Below are 16415 nucleotides of genomic sequence, written 5' to 3' on the forward strand. Positions count from 1 at the left end.
CCAGTGCGGTCCGTGCTGGTCCCCGGCATGTGCGAACGCGTTGTCAGGCACAGGGACAGCAGAAGGCTTTCACGGCCCGAAGTGTCCGCAGTCACGTGGCTTGTCCCAGCTGCTTCTCAAAGGGGCTCAGGCCCAGGAGCCGAGCGCTTACTCTGCCTTTTGTGAACAGGAGGTTTTAGTACGTAATTACGAATTTGTGATTAAAAACAAACGCAGGTGTACTTCTCATCCTCAAACTGTCCCACGGCTGGCCAGTGGGTGCCCCTCAGGCTGCTGTCCATCACCTTTGGGAAGAGCCCTACTTGTCTTTGGGACGTTCCTGAACCTGGGACATCTCGTACCAGATGTCGACCTGCACAATGACTGTCCAGGCCTGGCATTAACTATTTTGCAAACAAGTTCTGGTTCCAGTTACTAACGAAGTGCAGAGGCCGCGGCCGGGGCGCCCGCGACTCTGGGTCTTCCCAGGTGGACGGCTGCTGCTTGGAAAGGAAACTCCGTCACGAGGTCGCAGCCAAGTCAAGTCAAGGTCACTGGCTTCTGACTACGGCACACAACGTCTAAGCTGCTATCACACACTTTGAATGAGAGTGATAACAGGACGGGGTCTTCTGAAATTAAAAGGGAGCGTTTATTCACTATTCGGCTGGCTCAAGGTTTTCTCTCCTTAGTATACATCCCAGACAATGCGGAAAAATGCCGCGTTCGAGTCACGCGAAATAACTGCTTTCTCTCTACTCCCTGCCTTCCCTCGTCCTTCAGAAAACCGTTTCTGTTAGTTCTCAGTGTCTCGTTTCCTTCTGAGGCACAGCGAACGTGCACGTGTGCCGTCCGTGTCTGCCACCCGCAGCGCGGTGCAGGCGGGGCCCGCACGGCTGGGGCCGCTGCTCAGCGTGCGGGGTCCTCGCCCTCTGCGGCCACAGGCGCACACCCAGGCTCCTGGGTACCACCGGCTTGTTAACAGGCGTCTGGAGGACCCCGCCGCAGGGCGCTGCGGCTGCGCCGCGGTTCGCAGGTAGTATCTGGCTACCGACCCCGACTTCCCATTTCCCCGACTGTAAAACGACGCGTTTTAACAACACGATCTACTGCTCCGTGTTAAGCAAAATGTTAATTTAAAAGGTATTTCCATAACTGTTAACAAAACTGAAACAGCAGTAAAATGTATGTAAAAAGAGTGAGAATGGGAATCACGGAACTACCTCGGCATCGGGCGTTTCTACTAATTAGAAACGGTGACAAAGCAGAATGTGGCCATAGAAAGACCAGGATAGTGAAACGTCCAGAAATCAGCTCAGATGAAACAGTTGAAGAATTCAATTAAATATTTATTGAACAAATGCAGAATGAACAAACTCAGGGATGTTTTAACCTGAAGACACAATAAACAACTTCAAACACTCAGAGGCCGTCACACGGGAAAATGAGTTTGTTCCATATTCCTGCAGAAGACAGGGCTTGAACCGAGGGACAAACGTGAGCAACTGGGGGCTGCGGGGCAGCTGGACAAAGTGGCTCGTCCTCGCCACGGCTTGTCCCAGGATGACACATGCCCCACGCAGAGAGCCCCTCTCCTGCAGGACCGTGTGACAGTGTGACGCGTCTCACGAACGTCTCACCCTCACGGCAAGCCCGCCACTGCGGCCACGGGCGCACCCACACCATCAGCGAAGCCAGGTCAACGGCCCGGTCTCCTGAGACCATTCAGGTCCCTGGCTGCGTCTCCGCACTGGGGACAGCCCTCCTCCTCGGGCGCGCCCCTGTGGCCAGCAGAGGAACGGTGTGCTGTGTGTGGCCGGGAAACACAGGTGACGGGCACCTTGCTACAGGACGCAGGGGAGCTCGGTCACGGGCCGCTGGGACACACACTGTCGGCGTGACAAACCTGGGACTGCTTCGACAACTCAGGCGAGACACTTAGGGACAAAATACATACGACACACTTTACGTTACACGTGTTTTACCACCGCACGCTCGGTAAGGAAGGCCGAGTGCGTAATCCATCCAGGAAGTTGGGAATAAGAGTTCTGCGTTTCGGGATGTCGGCACGCAGCGCTCCGCAGCGGGTCCGGGACCGGGGCCGTCAGTTCTCCAGGAAAGCCACGTAGTCGGTGAGTCTGGCGAGCTGCTGCTCGTTGGGGATGGGCGGGACCGGGGCCGGCTCTGCACGTCCAGAGAGACACCGCGGTCAGTGGCCGGCAGCGCCGCTGGCTCGCACCCGCGCCCGCCGGTGGCTGCTTTACCTGCAGGGACCCCTCCCCAGGCCCGCCCTGACTGGGACCCTTCTGAAAAGCCAGCCAGGATGCCTGTGCTGTCACGGTCCCCCAGCGTTAGGAGGAAGCCATGCCCGGCTTCGCTATGACTGGGGCCAACACGCGACACTTATTTCCAGAGCACCCAGCCCTTCCTGCCAAGCCGCCCGCCCGTGCGACTCTCCCGTGAAGGCTGACGTGTGCCTGCCACGCGACACACATCTCTGCACCACTGCACCGTCCACGGACAGACACAAGACACCCACGGGCAAGCTCAGTCCTGCGTTTACGCTGGCACGCGCGGGCCTCACACTGTCTTCCGGGGGCCCGCGCGTCCACCCCCGACCCAGGTGAGCTACTGTAAGTGCCCGGTGTAAGTGCCCGGGGAAGAAGCCATCTCTGAGGTCAGAGCTGAGAAACCGACACTAACTGCGAAGAAAGGATTAAGAACCACGGCCACGCTGCGGAGGAGCACGCGCGGGCACTCACCTGGTGACGGCGCGAACCCGGGGAAGGGGACATCCAGGGCGCCTGCGACTGAACACAACGCACGGCCCGGTCAGCGGAGGTCGCGGTCACAGAGACTCTCACGCGGAACGCGCCGTCTCGACCCCCCATGCGCTGACAGCCCCTCTCACCAGAGGCAGCGGTTGCGCTCCCCTTTACTACGAGTCTTTGTTTGGCTGGTCCCTTGTCACCCAGATTGGCTGGGACCATGTCCCCCCCACTTGCTTGTACCCTCACGGGGCTGAGGACTTTGAGATGGGTGTAACAGCTCACTGTGGCGTCAACGATGTCTAAACCTGCGGTCCCCAGTCTTTGTGGCGCTGGGGACTGTGCCCCTATGAGAATCTAACGTGTGAGGATCTGAGTGGAGCCGAGGCGGTGATTGTGGCGCTGGGGGGCGGCTGCGGATACAGAGGGAGCTTCACGTGCTCACCCGCCGCTCACCTCCTGCTGTGTGGCCCGGGTCCTAACAGGCCACGACTGGTACCGGTCCACGGCCCAGGAGTTGGGGACCCTGGTCTAAACGACAGGAATGCAGAGTAGGGGGAAGGACGTGTGGCCGAGGTGGATGAGAGGGGCTTGGGGGTGCGGGCGCGCGGCTCCGACACCAGGCGGAGGGCACTCGGGCCGGCAGGAGCCAGCTGGGCAAGCCTGGCCGGCCCCACTTCAGAGAAGACTGAGGGGCCACGAGCTCCGACTGCGACAACAAAGACAGTCGCACTGTTTAAAGCTGTCAAAGGAAGGCCAGGTAACCGTGACGGCCGAGGCCACTGGCAAGTCCTGTCGAGGGGAGTCCGCATGTCCACAGCACAAGCAATAGAGGGCGTGGCTAGGCATTAACAAAATTTTTAAGGCAATAGTTTATATATTAAAAATGAGCACATTTACAAATGGTTCTATAAATAAAAGAACAGGAGATTAATATTTAGTAAAAATAAAGTTGTAATGAGAATTATACAACATCCACGCAAAAATGTTCATGAAAGGAATACATCAAAAACACCGAAGTAAAGCTAGGCGAGCTTTATGACCCTCCCTACTGTGTCCGTCGTCCCGGGGCTGTGCGGCACCTACGGGCCCCCTTCACCGTGTCAGCGTGGCGCAACGTCTCATCGGCTCGCTCACTCCCAGCGTCTGAGCAGCCGAGGCGGCCAGCCCCCCGGGGGGCCGAGGCTGCACGAGCCGGCGCAGGGTCCCGCTTACCTGGCTTTTTGGGCGTGACCATTCTTGTGGTAGAGTCGGCTTGCCATCCTTGTTCTAGTATACCTGAAACGTGTATTTAACACACAAATGCAGAAATAAGCAAAACCCCATAACTTTCAGTGGCAGTGACACTACCTGTACGTGACAGGGAGACCTATCGTGTGGTTTCACTAGAAAGTTATACTATAGCATTCTAAGTTATTTTTGAATAGTTCTGAAACATATTAAAGTTTTAGTTTATCTCGCTGGTGTAATCACTAACAAAACGACTAGTTTTCTATAAAGTATGTAATATGGCATTAACTGGATTTATATCATTAAAAACAGACATAAAACTTATGTTTCTGCCATCATTACACCAGTAAGAGCAGAGCTGATAGCAATGATAAAAACACCAGCGACTGAGGACCGGAGCAGCTGTCCTTGACACCTGTGAGCCACTCTGCTTGGCTCATCGGTCAAACCCGAGGAGGGGTCACAAGAACCTGATTCACAGCCCGCTGGTCGGAAGCGCGGGAACAGCCCGGACCCATGGCAGGTGTCTGAGGCGGAGGCTGGCCCTGGGGGACCACGCCCTCCACCCTGGAGTCTGATCAACCTCCCGGTATGAGTGTCAGAGCTGTTGATCGCTTGGACGTCGTGCTGAGAGCTGTCTGTGGTGTGGGCAGCCTGCATGTGTGCATGCGTGCACATGGCCACAGGCACACAGAGGAACCCCAAATCTCTCATGCACATTCGGAACTCCCAAAGCTCTACAGACCACACTTTTTCTTTAAAGAACCTAGTGGTGAACCTGCTGTAAACTCGTTAAGTCGATTTATAATCTGTCCTCACATGACCCTACAGACGGCCAAGCACTGTGCCGGCTGCAGGCCACCACTGTGCTGGGTGACAGGGCGCCAGCTGCCCAACACCTGCTGAGTGCTGTGCCCCCGTGTGACATGTCACCTTCCTAAAGAACACACAAGACACAAATTCCTAAACCATACCGTGTTCCAAGGGCTTCTGGCAAGGGACTGGGGACCTGGAACTCACACCTCCACTTCCCAGACGGGACCGGGTCGGCCGCGTACCTTTCACAGCCTCCTCCACGGGGAGCCCGACGAAGGCCGCGAAGTCCTCGGCGACGATGGAGGTGTAGGCCTGCGAGACCAGGGCGAAGGCGCGTCTCCGCGTCGCGTCTGCGTGGGAGTGGGGTGGGCAGATGGTGACCAAAAGAGCTGACGTTTTTAAAACGCGTGATTCAATTACATTACTGTCCTTGTCCAAATGTTATAAGCAAGATCAGACCCAGCCAGAGAGCTCTGAGCCTGCGCATGCGTGTGTCTGGCTCAGAGGTGCTCTTATGTTGTGAACAAATACGGTGCTTATACTTCCTTAGATGAATCATCTTTCTCAGATGACGACAAAAACCACAAAGATTGAAAAAAATTAACGTTAACCCCTAGGAACACTTCGTTAAATGTACTTAGGTATTTGTGATGGAAGCTTTTACGTTGCTTTCATTCTAACAAACACAGGTGTGAATGGCGCAGAAAACACCCCCCGTGTCATCGGCTGTCCTCTCGGGAGGGTCCCCGACACGGGAGCCCCCGGGAGCTGCGGCGCACCCCGTAACCAGAGCCCTCCTCCTAACTCTCCAGCCTGCCCTGCGCTCTTGCCTTCATTCAGGTTCAAGCCCCAAGGTCAAGCCCGAACGGCTGAACCTAAGAGGAAGGGGTTGCGAATGGCTGCGGCGACAGAGTCCCACCCCCAGACGACACGGGGGGCCACCGGGCTTACCCCACGTGTGGCCTCTGCCCGCCTGCGGCACGCACTGCCCACCCCCGCCCCCACCACCACGGACAGGACCTCTGCAGGGGGCTAGTCTTTCACATTTTACATCCCACGGGGTCGGCATCTCTAACCAGGTGTGTGCAACACACACTCTCTGATGTTGCCAGGACCCAGCTCGGCACGACCCACCTCTGTCCTCTCCTGCCCCGAGCCTCACTGCTGTCCGGCCTCCCTGCTCCCCCCGTCACTGAGCCACGACTCGCGCCTCCTCCCACGTCGCCACAGCCTGTTCCTTCTCACTGCCCGCCTCTCGGCAAACGACCTTCGATCGGACTCTTAAAACGCCCTGGAGGGAGGGGAACCTCTTCTGCGGGGGGCTGGACATTGCACAGAAGAGAACTGAGCGCAAGGCTGAAGAAGGACACCGGGGAGCCCGCCGCGCTCCCCGATGCTCGCGGGATCGGCTCAAGGACGCTGGTCAGGTTCAGGGCCGAGAGGTGAACGGGGAAAGCTCGGGGCGAGACTGTCGGCGAGGGAAGAGCAGGAGAGGGGGACGGAAGGTGAGCCTGGGGAGCGGAGGGCGGGCGGGTCGCTGAGAGGCCGAGACGCCCCGGCCGCGTCTGACCGCCCGACACGAACGAATCCAACGCCCACGTTCTAACTAGTGGCCTTCGAGGGCTGTGAACTGTGTCACCTCACGAGCACATGCATTACGGTGACATGCTGGAAGGTGGCAGAAACTAAGGCAGCGCCTGCTGTCTGTGGCAATCGTCATGAGACAAAGGCTCGGTGAAGGGGGGCACCCTAAGAGAACGCTCAGTGAGTCACTCGACAAACATGCAAAGCTCCCCGTGCTGAAGGTGGAAGGGAGGACGAGGTGGTCAACCCAATTCACCTCTGCCCCTCACGCCGCGCTCTATGCCGGGGGGCTGGCCCCCGAGGCCTGCGGGACTGGACTCGCCCGCTTGAGGGTCCCGCAGGAACCCTCTGTCCGCTGTCCCTTCCCTACCCCGCTGAGCCCCTGCACCCAGAGGCCCCGTGGGGCGGCCCTATTTCCACAGCTCCAGCCACGCCAGCCCCTCGCCTGTCCCTGTGGTCCAGGGTGTCATTAGCTACTGTCTACAGCTAGTCCCTGGCTGTCTCCTCTGAGAACAGCTCTGCCACTCCTTGGTCACCGTCTTGGTAGGACAGCGACTCATTCGGAACAGAGCAGGAGGGTGTAAGAAGGCAGCCGTTCTGAGCTGGAAAGGACGGCTCTGTGCGACGCTAAAAAGCAAGTGCCGGATTCGGCAGTGACTCAGACCCGCATGAGACGACCCGGCGGGTCGGGGGTAAAAAGCAGCGCCACCCGAGAACCTGGATGTGCAGAATTCTCAACATTTACTCATGAACGCCGCATGTGAACACAGTGCGTGTTAAGTCACATGTACCAAGCCATTTCACCAACGGGAACCATGTGGCACAGAGGGGTCCACCAGTGACAGAACCAGGGTCTGAACTCCGGAAGCCTGGCTCCAGAGTCCAACCCCCCGCGATCCCGCAGCTTCCGGGGCCATGGGACCGCTCTCCAAGGTGGCACAGGGAAGGACGACTGTCCCCACTGAAGGCGCCTGGCCACGTGTCCCAACGGCCAACAGACCCGCGCTCCAGCCCTGCCAGTGACTGCCGCGCAGTGCCCTGCGCTCATGAGACCCGGCCAGGCCCCACGCGCTTGGGGCCCGCCCCGCCCGCCGCCGCCGCCCGGCTCTCCCGCGCACTTCTGTCACGTCTCGATCGCCTTCTGTTTTGTCACTTAGGTTGCTCCGTTTCATGCCAATACTGTTCTACCATCCTGGGAATCACACCTGGAGGCCAGGCTTCACTCACGCCTGCTCCCGGTGACAATGACACGCCTTACCAGAGCGACGAGCGGTCATTCAACAACCCCTGCTCCCTGCCTCTTCCTAAGCAGGAAGGCGGGCACTAACTCCAGAAACCTCCAGAAACGAGGTAACGAGGTAATGAGTAGAAATGCGGCGTAGAAGACACCACTGTATGCAAGCCAGAGGGAGGGAGGAAGGCTGGCAGCAAATGCCGGGGCGACACACAGAGGAAGAGGCGGGTTCACTAAGGCAGCAGCGCCATCGCACCAGGCTTGTCATCTTTCAAAGCGATTTAAGCGAACACTTGCGCACCTTCGTACTGATTTAGTTACAGGCCCAGAAGTTGGAGACAACGCGCCTACCAAAGGCTGAGATCGACAGAGAACAAAGCATAGCCGAACCCCCAAACCCGCATCGTTTTACACATCTTACTTACCCTGAACTTATTAGAGTATTACAAGATTTCACTTCAGTAGAAAACAAACTCTTAAAAAAACTCTTCTACTGTCGAGAGCAATTTCAATCTAGAATTAATTTAGGAGACAGTGAGGCCCTGAACTGTCAATGTGATCGCAAGCAACGTACAATGAGAAAGCATGACTATAACAAATCTAACAAAGAATTCTGAAAACTGCCCCCATTCGCTTCTCAGAAAATACGTTTTTAAAAAACACTGCGGATTTAGGTCGGCGTTTCAGCACTCGGGGCTCAGGTCTCGTCTGATTCAAGCATCAACCACAAACGAACCACCTCTAAGCGCGTCCATGATGGGCTGGACCGTCTCAGACCACTGGTGCGCGCCGATGGTCGTGTAGATCCCGGGGAAGTCTCTCTGCCAGATCCGCTGTCCGACTGACCAGATCCCCCCGAGTTCGGCATTTGCCTGCAATAAACATTATTGCCTTTGAGGACGTACACTCTGCAGACTTACCGACAACTGTACCTTAAAACATAATTCAGAATTTAAGAGGCTTAATTACTTTGCAGCTCAATCACTATCAGTAAACAGTAATATAAAGTCTATAAGTTAAAATTTTTATTATAATAGCAAATTAAGGCATGAAGATGTAGTCTAAAATATTTCGGAATTACGTCTGAGAATTATCTTAAATGTTTTTTAAAGTAAGTTTTAACGTTTCATTAATATATATGCAATACACGAAACACATAATATTGATACATGTGTAAACAGATTTTTTTAGGACAAAAGTAATAGCAAATAGCTAACAATATAGACTGTTGATCTAAGATGTCACACGCGGTGGCCTAAGGAAGAAGTCCCCGCTAGGACCACTGACACTATGCCCAGAACTCACAGTTGTTCTTTGTTTAAGCCAACAAAGCAAGAGGAACATTAATAGAATGATGGGGAAAAGAAGAGAGAGTAAAAATACTAACTTGATCTGCTGCTTACTATCAATAACAAACAAAAAATTTAGGTGAATTTCCTGGTAATATTCTGTGACTATTCAAAAAATTCACTTCATATTTATTCTAGACATAGTGAATCACTTGAAAATAAAAACTTACTTGATTCCGCTTCGGAAGAAACTTTTAAGAGGTTATTTTATCTAATCTCCCATCCAAAATAAAAAACCTAACATACTAATTAGCAAAAATAATCTTAATGCTTAAGTAATCATCATTTTCAGAATATTCTTATAAATAGTACCAGGTTCAAAATAAGTACCATTATAGGGAACTGCATAAATGAGTTAAAACAAAACAAAACAAAATAAAACCAACAAAACCCAAACCTTTATCTAAACTGGCTCAGTTGTTTACCTGATTAAGTGACACTTACATGAACTATATCAAGAAAGCTGATGGTTGGGGGCTGAGCACAAATTTCTACATAGTCAAAGGGAAACTAAAAGTTTTGATTAGAAGAATTTGAAGATCGAGTTTTAAACTTTAATGCCAGTTTAAGAGCAATTTCTGTGAACCACAAGGGAAAACAAGCAAACTTTCACAAGGTGGTCATTTAAATGAATGTCATTACTATATTAATGTAGTAAAACATATTAAAAGAATACTTACAGATTTTATAGCAGGTGGTATTCTTTTCCAAAGATATCTTGCATTATTCCTAATTTACACCCAAGAAAGAATAAACAATTTTTAAAAATCACCTCAGTAAATGTTTAAAATTCTAGATGCTAATACGAACACAGAGAAGTATATTTTAAAATACTCTACGTAATATAGAGTGAAATTCGGTTTTACATCAATTTGTCCAGAATAAGTAAGAGTAGTTTTTAGGTCAAAAAACATGAAGTATTTTTGCCAAAGTAGCATTCTGCCATTTATAGCAAATTTTTTATTAACGATCTAGATCTTAAATGAAGATAACAAAGACTTAAACAGAACTGCCCAAGCAACTTATATGTAAAAAGCAACAAAATGAAGGATGGCCAGGGCTCTGGCGCCCCCTGACGACACGCAGAGAGCTCAGTGCGTCTCTCCGTACTGGACCCTCCCTCCCACGAGTGGGTACAGAGCCACCAAAACGTTCAGAATTCTTAAGAGTTTAGAAGGTTGAATCTCAACAAACTTCGAACGACGGGATTACAAGAAATAAAACAATTTATAGATGTGTAATAAAAATCTTGGTTTAAGTTTTTAAAAGACATGAAAAGAAGTTTAGCAGAATTTAGAACAAAATGTAACAGTGATCGTCGGTGGGTCATAGCTCTAAGGGTCACCTGTTCCTCTGCAGTCATGCTTTCTAGCTTTTCCTCAATAAACATGAACTAGGAGTAATTAAAAAACAAGAAATTTTCAAGAAATCTCATACACATTGGTAATAAATTTCTCTTAGCTTTCTCAATCTTCCATTTCTGTTTCTCTTGGTCTATTGATTTCACACAAAGTTAAGGACATGGAGATCATAAGAAAGGTTTATAAAGGCCAAAAAGAAAAGGTCCATAGAATTAAACACATTCACTGACACTGTAGCTTCCCATAATTGGAGTGTTTTTTAGAAGGTAAAACAAGTGTATTTTAAAGCAACTCAGCCTAATCACAATTCGTTATGATTCAATAAACACATAGTACAGGAGTTTTAAGTATTATGATAAAAGATACAGCTCCTTGTGCCTTCGGTACAACCCTAAAGAAATCACTGTTCACAGCTTTAGATAAAAGGTACTTACATATCATTATGGAGCAGATATAAAGCTAGAAGCTGACCATACACTGGGGGTGTAGCAATTCCTCCAGGAGCCTAGAAGGCCAAAAAGGAAAAGGAAAATCCTCATTTAACCTTACATTTTAAAAAAAGAGACTATTATTAACACCAACAGAAGTATCAAAGAATAAAAGCCAGAGTATTAAGTTTAGATCTGTCATCAGCAGTGATTTATCTCCCTCTGGGCCCCAGTGTCTTTATATAAACAAAAACATTGAAATGGGATCTCCCTCCCAGTTCTCAAATCCTTACATAATGATCTTCCTATTATAAGAAACAAATATTTCCAATTGATCCCTAAAGCACTATGATTCTTCCTGGTATATTAATTATGTTGAACATCTAAGTAAATGACTGGTAACCAGAAAAACATCACAGATAAGTTACAGACATTTCTACACAAGTTCAACTTAAATTCGTTCAGAAAACATCTATTGTCTATTAGTGAGCTCCTTTTTGGGCTGTTGTCTCCTTTGGTAAACTTTTTATTCATGCTTTTTAAGTACCTTTCTAAGGGATGGGGGACCTTTAATGTAGCTTTCACCTGTCTTATTAAAAACAAAACAGTACGCTCACGTGATAACCTTATGAAACTACCAAGGGGCTTTCTGAGCGAATGAAAGGTTCCAGTGGTCACATCTCCGGTCTGTGCCCGCGCCTGCACACGTCTTTAACAGGATCCTCAGCCCCCCAACCCCGAGGAGAGCTGTCTAGTCTAACACGAGCAGCAGACGCGCACGGTTTTCGGGCACACTAGCTACAGACAACGAAAAGCTCCCGGCGAGTCCGATGAGACCGGGCCTTCACCCTCGGCCTTCGGGGCTGGCCGCGACGTCCGGGCCGCACTCGCCGGGCTCCTGCGCCTCCCGGCGCCCGCGCAGCCGCGCCAGCCCCAGGCCACGTTACCGCGGAGACCAGGGCCGCCCGGGCCGCGGGAGACCCCGCAGCCGCCCCGGCGCGACGCGGACGGTTACCTCGAGCTCCTGGTTCTCGCACTGATCCAGCAGCTTTTTGAAACTAAAGGCACTTTCTGCCATCACGGCCACGGGCATCTTCCCGGCCGGTCCCGCCGCCACACCTTCCCGCTAGCCAGATCCCCAAACTGTCCGCCGGAGCGTCGCGCCGTGATGACGTAAAGGTCGCCGCCGCCGCGCGCCCCTGCGCAGGCGCGACGTCTGTTCCGGCGCGTCGTCGGGCGTCGCTGCGGCCGGTAGGGGTCGCCGACGCTCTGGCCCGCGCTCTTGTTGCTCTGGAGGACCGGTCCGGACCCGTGGGAGGCTGTGCGCATGCGCACATCCAAAACCTGGACGGGAGGGCTTTTGTGCAATCTTGAAGGCTATTCGATGTCTTTCTTCCCTTCGAGGTCTGATACATACTCAGATCTAAAGATTCAAAACGTAGCTTTGGTTCTGCTCCCAGGCCTGCTCCTTCAGCCCTCTGGATCTCTGCAAGAGCCCACCGCCCTTCCACACGGGGCTCCCGTCCTGCAAACCCCGCAACCGAGGGAGACTGCGGGAGCCGAGCCCGCTGACACCGCCTGACCTCCGCGCCTCCCTCCCTCCCCTACACGGCCCCAGCCGCCACAGTGGTTTTCTCGGAAACAAAACTCAGATCTTGTTACTCTTCTGTTCGACCCCCTAAAAGCCAGAGCCCTTGCCATGGCTTACCAGGGTTCAAGGTCTGATTCTCAGACCCTCTCCGACTTGCTCCAGCCACCTGGCCTTCTTAGTTTTCTGCACAGCGCTTATTACTAGCGAACATTATGTTGTGCGTTGTCTGTTTACATATTTGTTTTGTTTCTGTCACTAGACCACCCAGGAAGAGGCTTCCATTTCTTTCTTGCTGCAGAGTTGGATACATAACCTGTGGATGCAAAGCAAACTGAAAATGCGGGATCCTTGTTCAAAACGACCAGGCGAGGGGCGGGGGGCGGGGAGGACGTGCCATTAAAGGTAATCGAAAGCTTTTCCCTTTTATCTGTGTCTCAAACTGAAATCACACAATTCGTATGTCATAGCTCAGGCATGCATGTGTGTTTTGTTCTTATCAGAACCGTGGAAGTTCTGCATGAGATTAACTCAACTGTGTTTAATGCTCTCCGACTGATGCACATGCTCTACCAGCACTTTCTGCCTTAGGCTTTCTGATGAGCAAGGAAGGTCTAAAAGCAAAGGAACTTCCCTTTTCCTGCTATGTTATTATTTTCAGTTACAATAAAGGAATTTTAAGGCACACTGCAAGGAAGTAACGTAAGAATACAATAGAGTTCCTTGGTTGTAGGTGTTTTCAGGACACCATTGTCTTCATTATGTATTTGAAGCAAGTTCAGGTTCTTGGGGAGACTGTGGTCTCTCAGGTCTGTCACCCTCCAGCTCACTCAACTGTAGGCATAATGGCGCACCTTGCACTCAGTTTGAGTCTTGCTGGCTGCTGCTCACCATTGGGCTCCTCTGGGAAGTCTAAATCCGTGGGGTGTTTTAAACACTATGTGGAGCGGCTGCGAACATGCTTACTGCACATGTCTTTTTGCTCATGTGCAAATGCTCCACTGTTGCCATGGACTTCACTTAACCAAAAACAAGTTCAAAGATAAGATTATTAAGAATTTCCAGACAGCAACAGCCTCACGGATAAATTTTTTTTTTTTTTATTCACCATTGTTTCCATGTGGAAATGGTTGTGTTTGGCAGAGCTTTGGATGGAATATAAAAATAAAAATTCACTACAAATTCCTTCAATGTACAAGATTAATTATATTTCTATACAATAGCAATGAACAGATTGAAAGTAAAAAACAATTTTATGTACCAGAGCAACAAAAGAATAAATTAAGAACGAATTTCACAAAAGAAGTGCAAAATGTATCCTCTGAAAACTATAAAACATTGTTCAAAGAAATGAAAGAAGATCTAAATAAATGGAGATATATTCCTTGCTCACAGATTGGAAGATTTTATATTTTGATGTCAATACTACTCACATTCAGATTCAGTGCAGTTCCTAATCAAAATCACAACTCTCTTCTTTGCAAATATTGACAAATCATAAAATTTCTATAAAAATTCAGGGACAGAGAATAGACAAAATGATCTTGAAAGCAAAGAACTGGTAGACTCACATTTTCCATCCAATGTCAAAACGACATAGCTACAGCGATCGAGACGGGGTGAGTGTGTAGGTCAGTGGTGATATGGGGAGACATATAGGTCAATGGAATATATGGAGTGTCCAGAAATAAGGCCTTGCATTTACGGTCAATTAATTTTTGACTAGGATGCCAACATCATTTCCCCTTGGGGAAAAGAATGGTCGGTCTTTCCAACAAATGGTGCTGGGACAACTGGGCATCCATTTACAGAAGCATGATGTTGGACCCCTGTCTCATGCCACATATGATAATTAACTCGACTGTCATACACCTCAATGTCAAGAGCAAAAACTGTAAAACTATTAGAAGAAAGCGTAGGGTAAATCTTCATGGCCTGGAATTGGAATTAGGCACTGGTTTCTTAGACATGACACCAAAAGCCCAGCAACAAAAGAAAAGAAGTTGATAAATTGGACATTATCAAAATTAAAAATGTCTGTGCTTCCAAGGACACCATTACGAAAGGGAAAAGACCATCGCTGAATGAATGGGAGAAAAACTTGCAAATCATGTACTGGACAAAAGACTTGGAGTTAGAATGAACAAGTACCTCTTACAACGCAAAAATAGAAAGGCAAATAGTCCAATTTAAAAATGGGCGAAGGATTTAGTTATGTCTCCAAAGAAGATACGCGAATGGTCAACAAGCACAGGAAAAGATGCTCACATCATTACAGTTAAGGGAATGGAAATCAAACCCAAAACGAGATACTACTTCTCACCTACTAGGCTGGTTATAATGAAAAATGGGGACCGCGATATGTGTCGATGAGCGTGTGAAGACGTGAGAACCCTTTGCACTGCCGGTGGGAATGTAATGTGTGGCATCTGCTTTGGCAAACGGTCTGCCACTTCCTCAAAAGTTTATACATAGAGGTATCACATGACCCAGGAATTCTACTCCTAGGTATATAACCAAGAGAAGTGAACATAAGTCGAAACAAAATCTCGTAATGGATGTGCGTAATGGCATCATTCGTAACAACCAAAAAGTGAAAATCATCTAAATGTCTATTGGTTGATGAATAGATAATAAAATATAGTATATCTGTGCAGTGAAACATCCTTGCCAATTAAACAAAATACTAACACATGCTCTGACATGGACGGATCTTGAAAACATTGTGTTAAGTGAAATAATCCAGTTGCAAATGATCAAATGCTGTATGATTCTGTTTATTTGAAATATCCAAAGTAGGTACATCGGTAGACACAGAGGGGGGTTGGCAGGAGGCAGCAGGACCTGGGGCAGAAGCTGGGACACGAAGGTCCAGGGCTGTGGGCGGAGTCTAGTGACTAGACAGGTCTGCATGGGAGCAGCAGGGAATGGGCCAGGCCCGCGCCAGCCCTCAGGGACGAGGACCTGGGCTTTGTGCTCAGGGCAGCTGCCTCTGTCTGCGGGGCGAGAAGACCAGCCACGGAGGGGAAGGGATGCAGTTTTAACTTCCGAGCATTGAGCTGTCGGCAGAGCAGAGGTGCTTACAAACTCCGGGGGGGTGGTCCTCTGGACGGACTGGGGTTTTGGGGATGCTGATGTGGCCGAAAACAAAAAGGTTCTCATGAAGTGCCGTTGGGCCAAGGACTCGGAGGGACATTTGTGTCTCTGACTGGTAAGTCTCAAATTGGCAAAGGCATCCCCTGTGGGTGGCATCGTGGTGGCCACCGACACTCTGGTAAGCACGCGTGAGCCACGACACGATCTTCGCCTTCACCTTGGAGTTCTGCCCCTGGGAGGCCATCCCGAGAAAGTCATTGCAAAAGAGAAAATCAGCTATAGCTAGAAATGGCACAGCAACGAAAATACAGTAGTCGAAGCCCTTCAAGTGACCTCAGTGTCTAATAGGTGAAAGATTAAACATGTTGTTGTCAGCCAAGGGAGTGTTTTGAATCCATTAAACTTATAAACACAGAGTCAACATTAAAGTAGTCTTTCTGAAATAACGTTAAGAAAAAAACATGGAAAATAATCATGTACATAGCTCTTGGTTATTGCTCTGTCCCAGGCTAGATTTATGGATAAACGATGGAAGAAACACAGACCCGAATGAAAGTGATCACGCAGTCGAGGGGGCCAGACTATGGGAGAAAAGAATATTATCTTTATAAAAATTTAATATAGTATTATAAAATTATTTTAACAACGACTTTTTGGTCCCAAATCTCAAATGGCCTTAACAATCTAAGCTTAAAATGCTGGACACGTCTCCTCCCTCCCCCCTCCCAGTCTGGCTACATTCTTGTTCGCAGGTGGATAATAAAAGAGGACATTTTTGCAAAAGTCGTGAAGGGCCCTGGAGCTGAGGGCAGGTAAACGTGAGGGGAAGTTCGGAGGAATCAGGGAAGCTGCAGGATGAGGGCGGCGGAAGCGGAGGGATTCTAGACACGGCGGGAGGAAGAGCGGGCGCACCGGGGACGCCGGGCAGGGGCGGCAGGGGACGGGCGGCCTTACGGAAACGTGACATCACGAGAAGCCTCCT

General features: G+C 50.1%; 1 protein-coding gene across 3 annotated transcripts; it reads right to left on the reverse strand.

Moving 5' to 3' along the window:
• Window positions 1-1307: 1307 nt before the first annotated feature.
• Window positions 1308-11909, reverse strand: COPS8 (COP9 signalosome subunit 8). Of its 3 annotated transcripts, none has more exons than XM_016144298.2 (8): window positions 11765-11909; window positions 10756-10826; window positions 9641-9689; window positions 8351-8483; window positions 5036-5143; window positions 3963-4025; window positions 2742-2789; window positions 1308-2163 (listed from the first exon to the last, which is right to left on the reverse strand). In XM_016144298.2, exons 1-8 carry the CDS (start codon window positions 11840-11842, stop codon window positions 2084-2086), a joined length of 630 nt encoding a protein of 209 aa, XP_015999784.1. In that variant the 5' UTR covers window positions 11843-11909; the 3' UTR covers window positions 1308-2083. The 3 variants fall into 3 exon arrangements, with proteins under 3 accessions (XP_015999784.1, XP_015999783.1, XP_015999785.1); XM_016144297.2 differs by having other exon boundaries at window positions 8348-8483; XM_016144299.2 differs by lacking the exon at window positions 2742-2789 and having other exon boundaries at window positions 8348-8483.
• Between the last annotated feature and the right edge of the window lie 4506 nt (window positions 11910-16415).

This window comes from Rousettus aegyptiacus, unplaced genomic scaffold (genome assembly GCF_014176215.1).
Source record: "Rousettus aegyptiacus isolate mRouAeg1 unplaced genomic scaffold, mRouAeg1.p scaffold_m13_p_2, whole genome shotgun sequence".
In the NCBI taxonomy this organism is placed as follows: domain Eukaryota; kingdom Metazoa; phylum Chordata; class Mammalia; order Chiroptera; family Pteropodidae; genus Rousettus; species Rousettus aegyptiacus.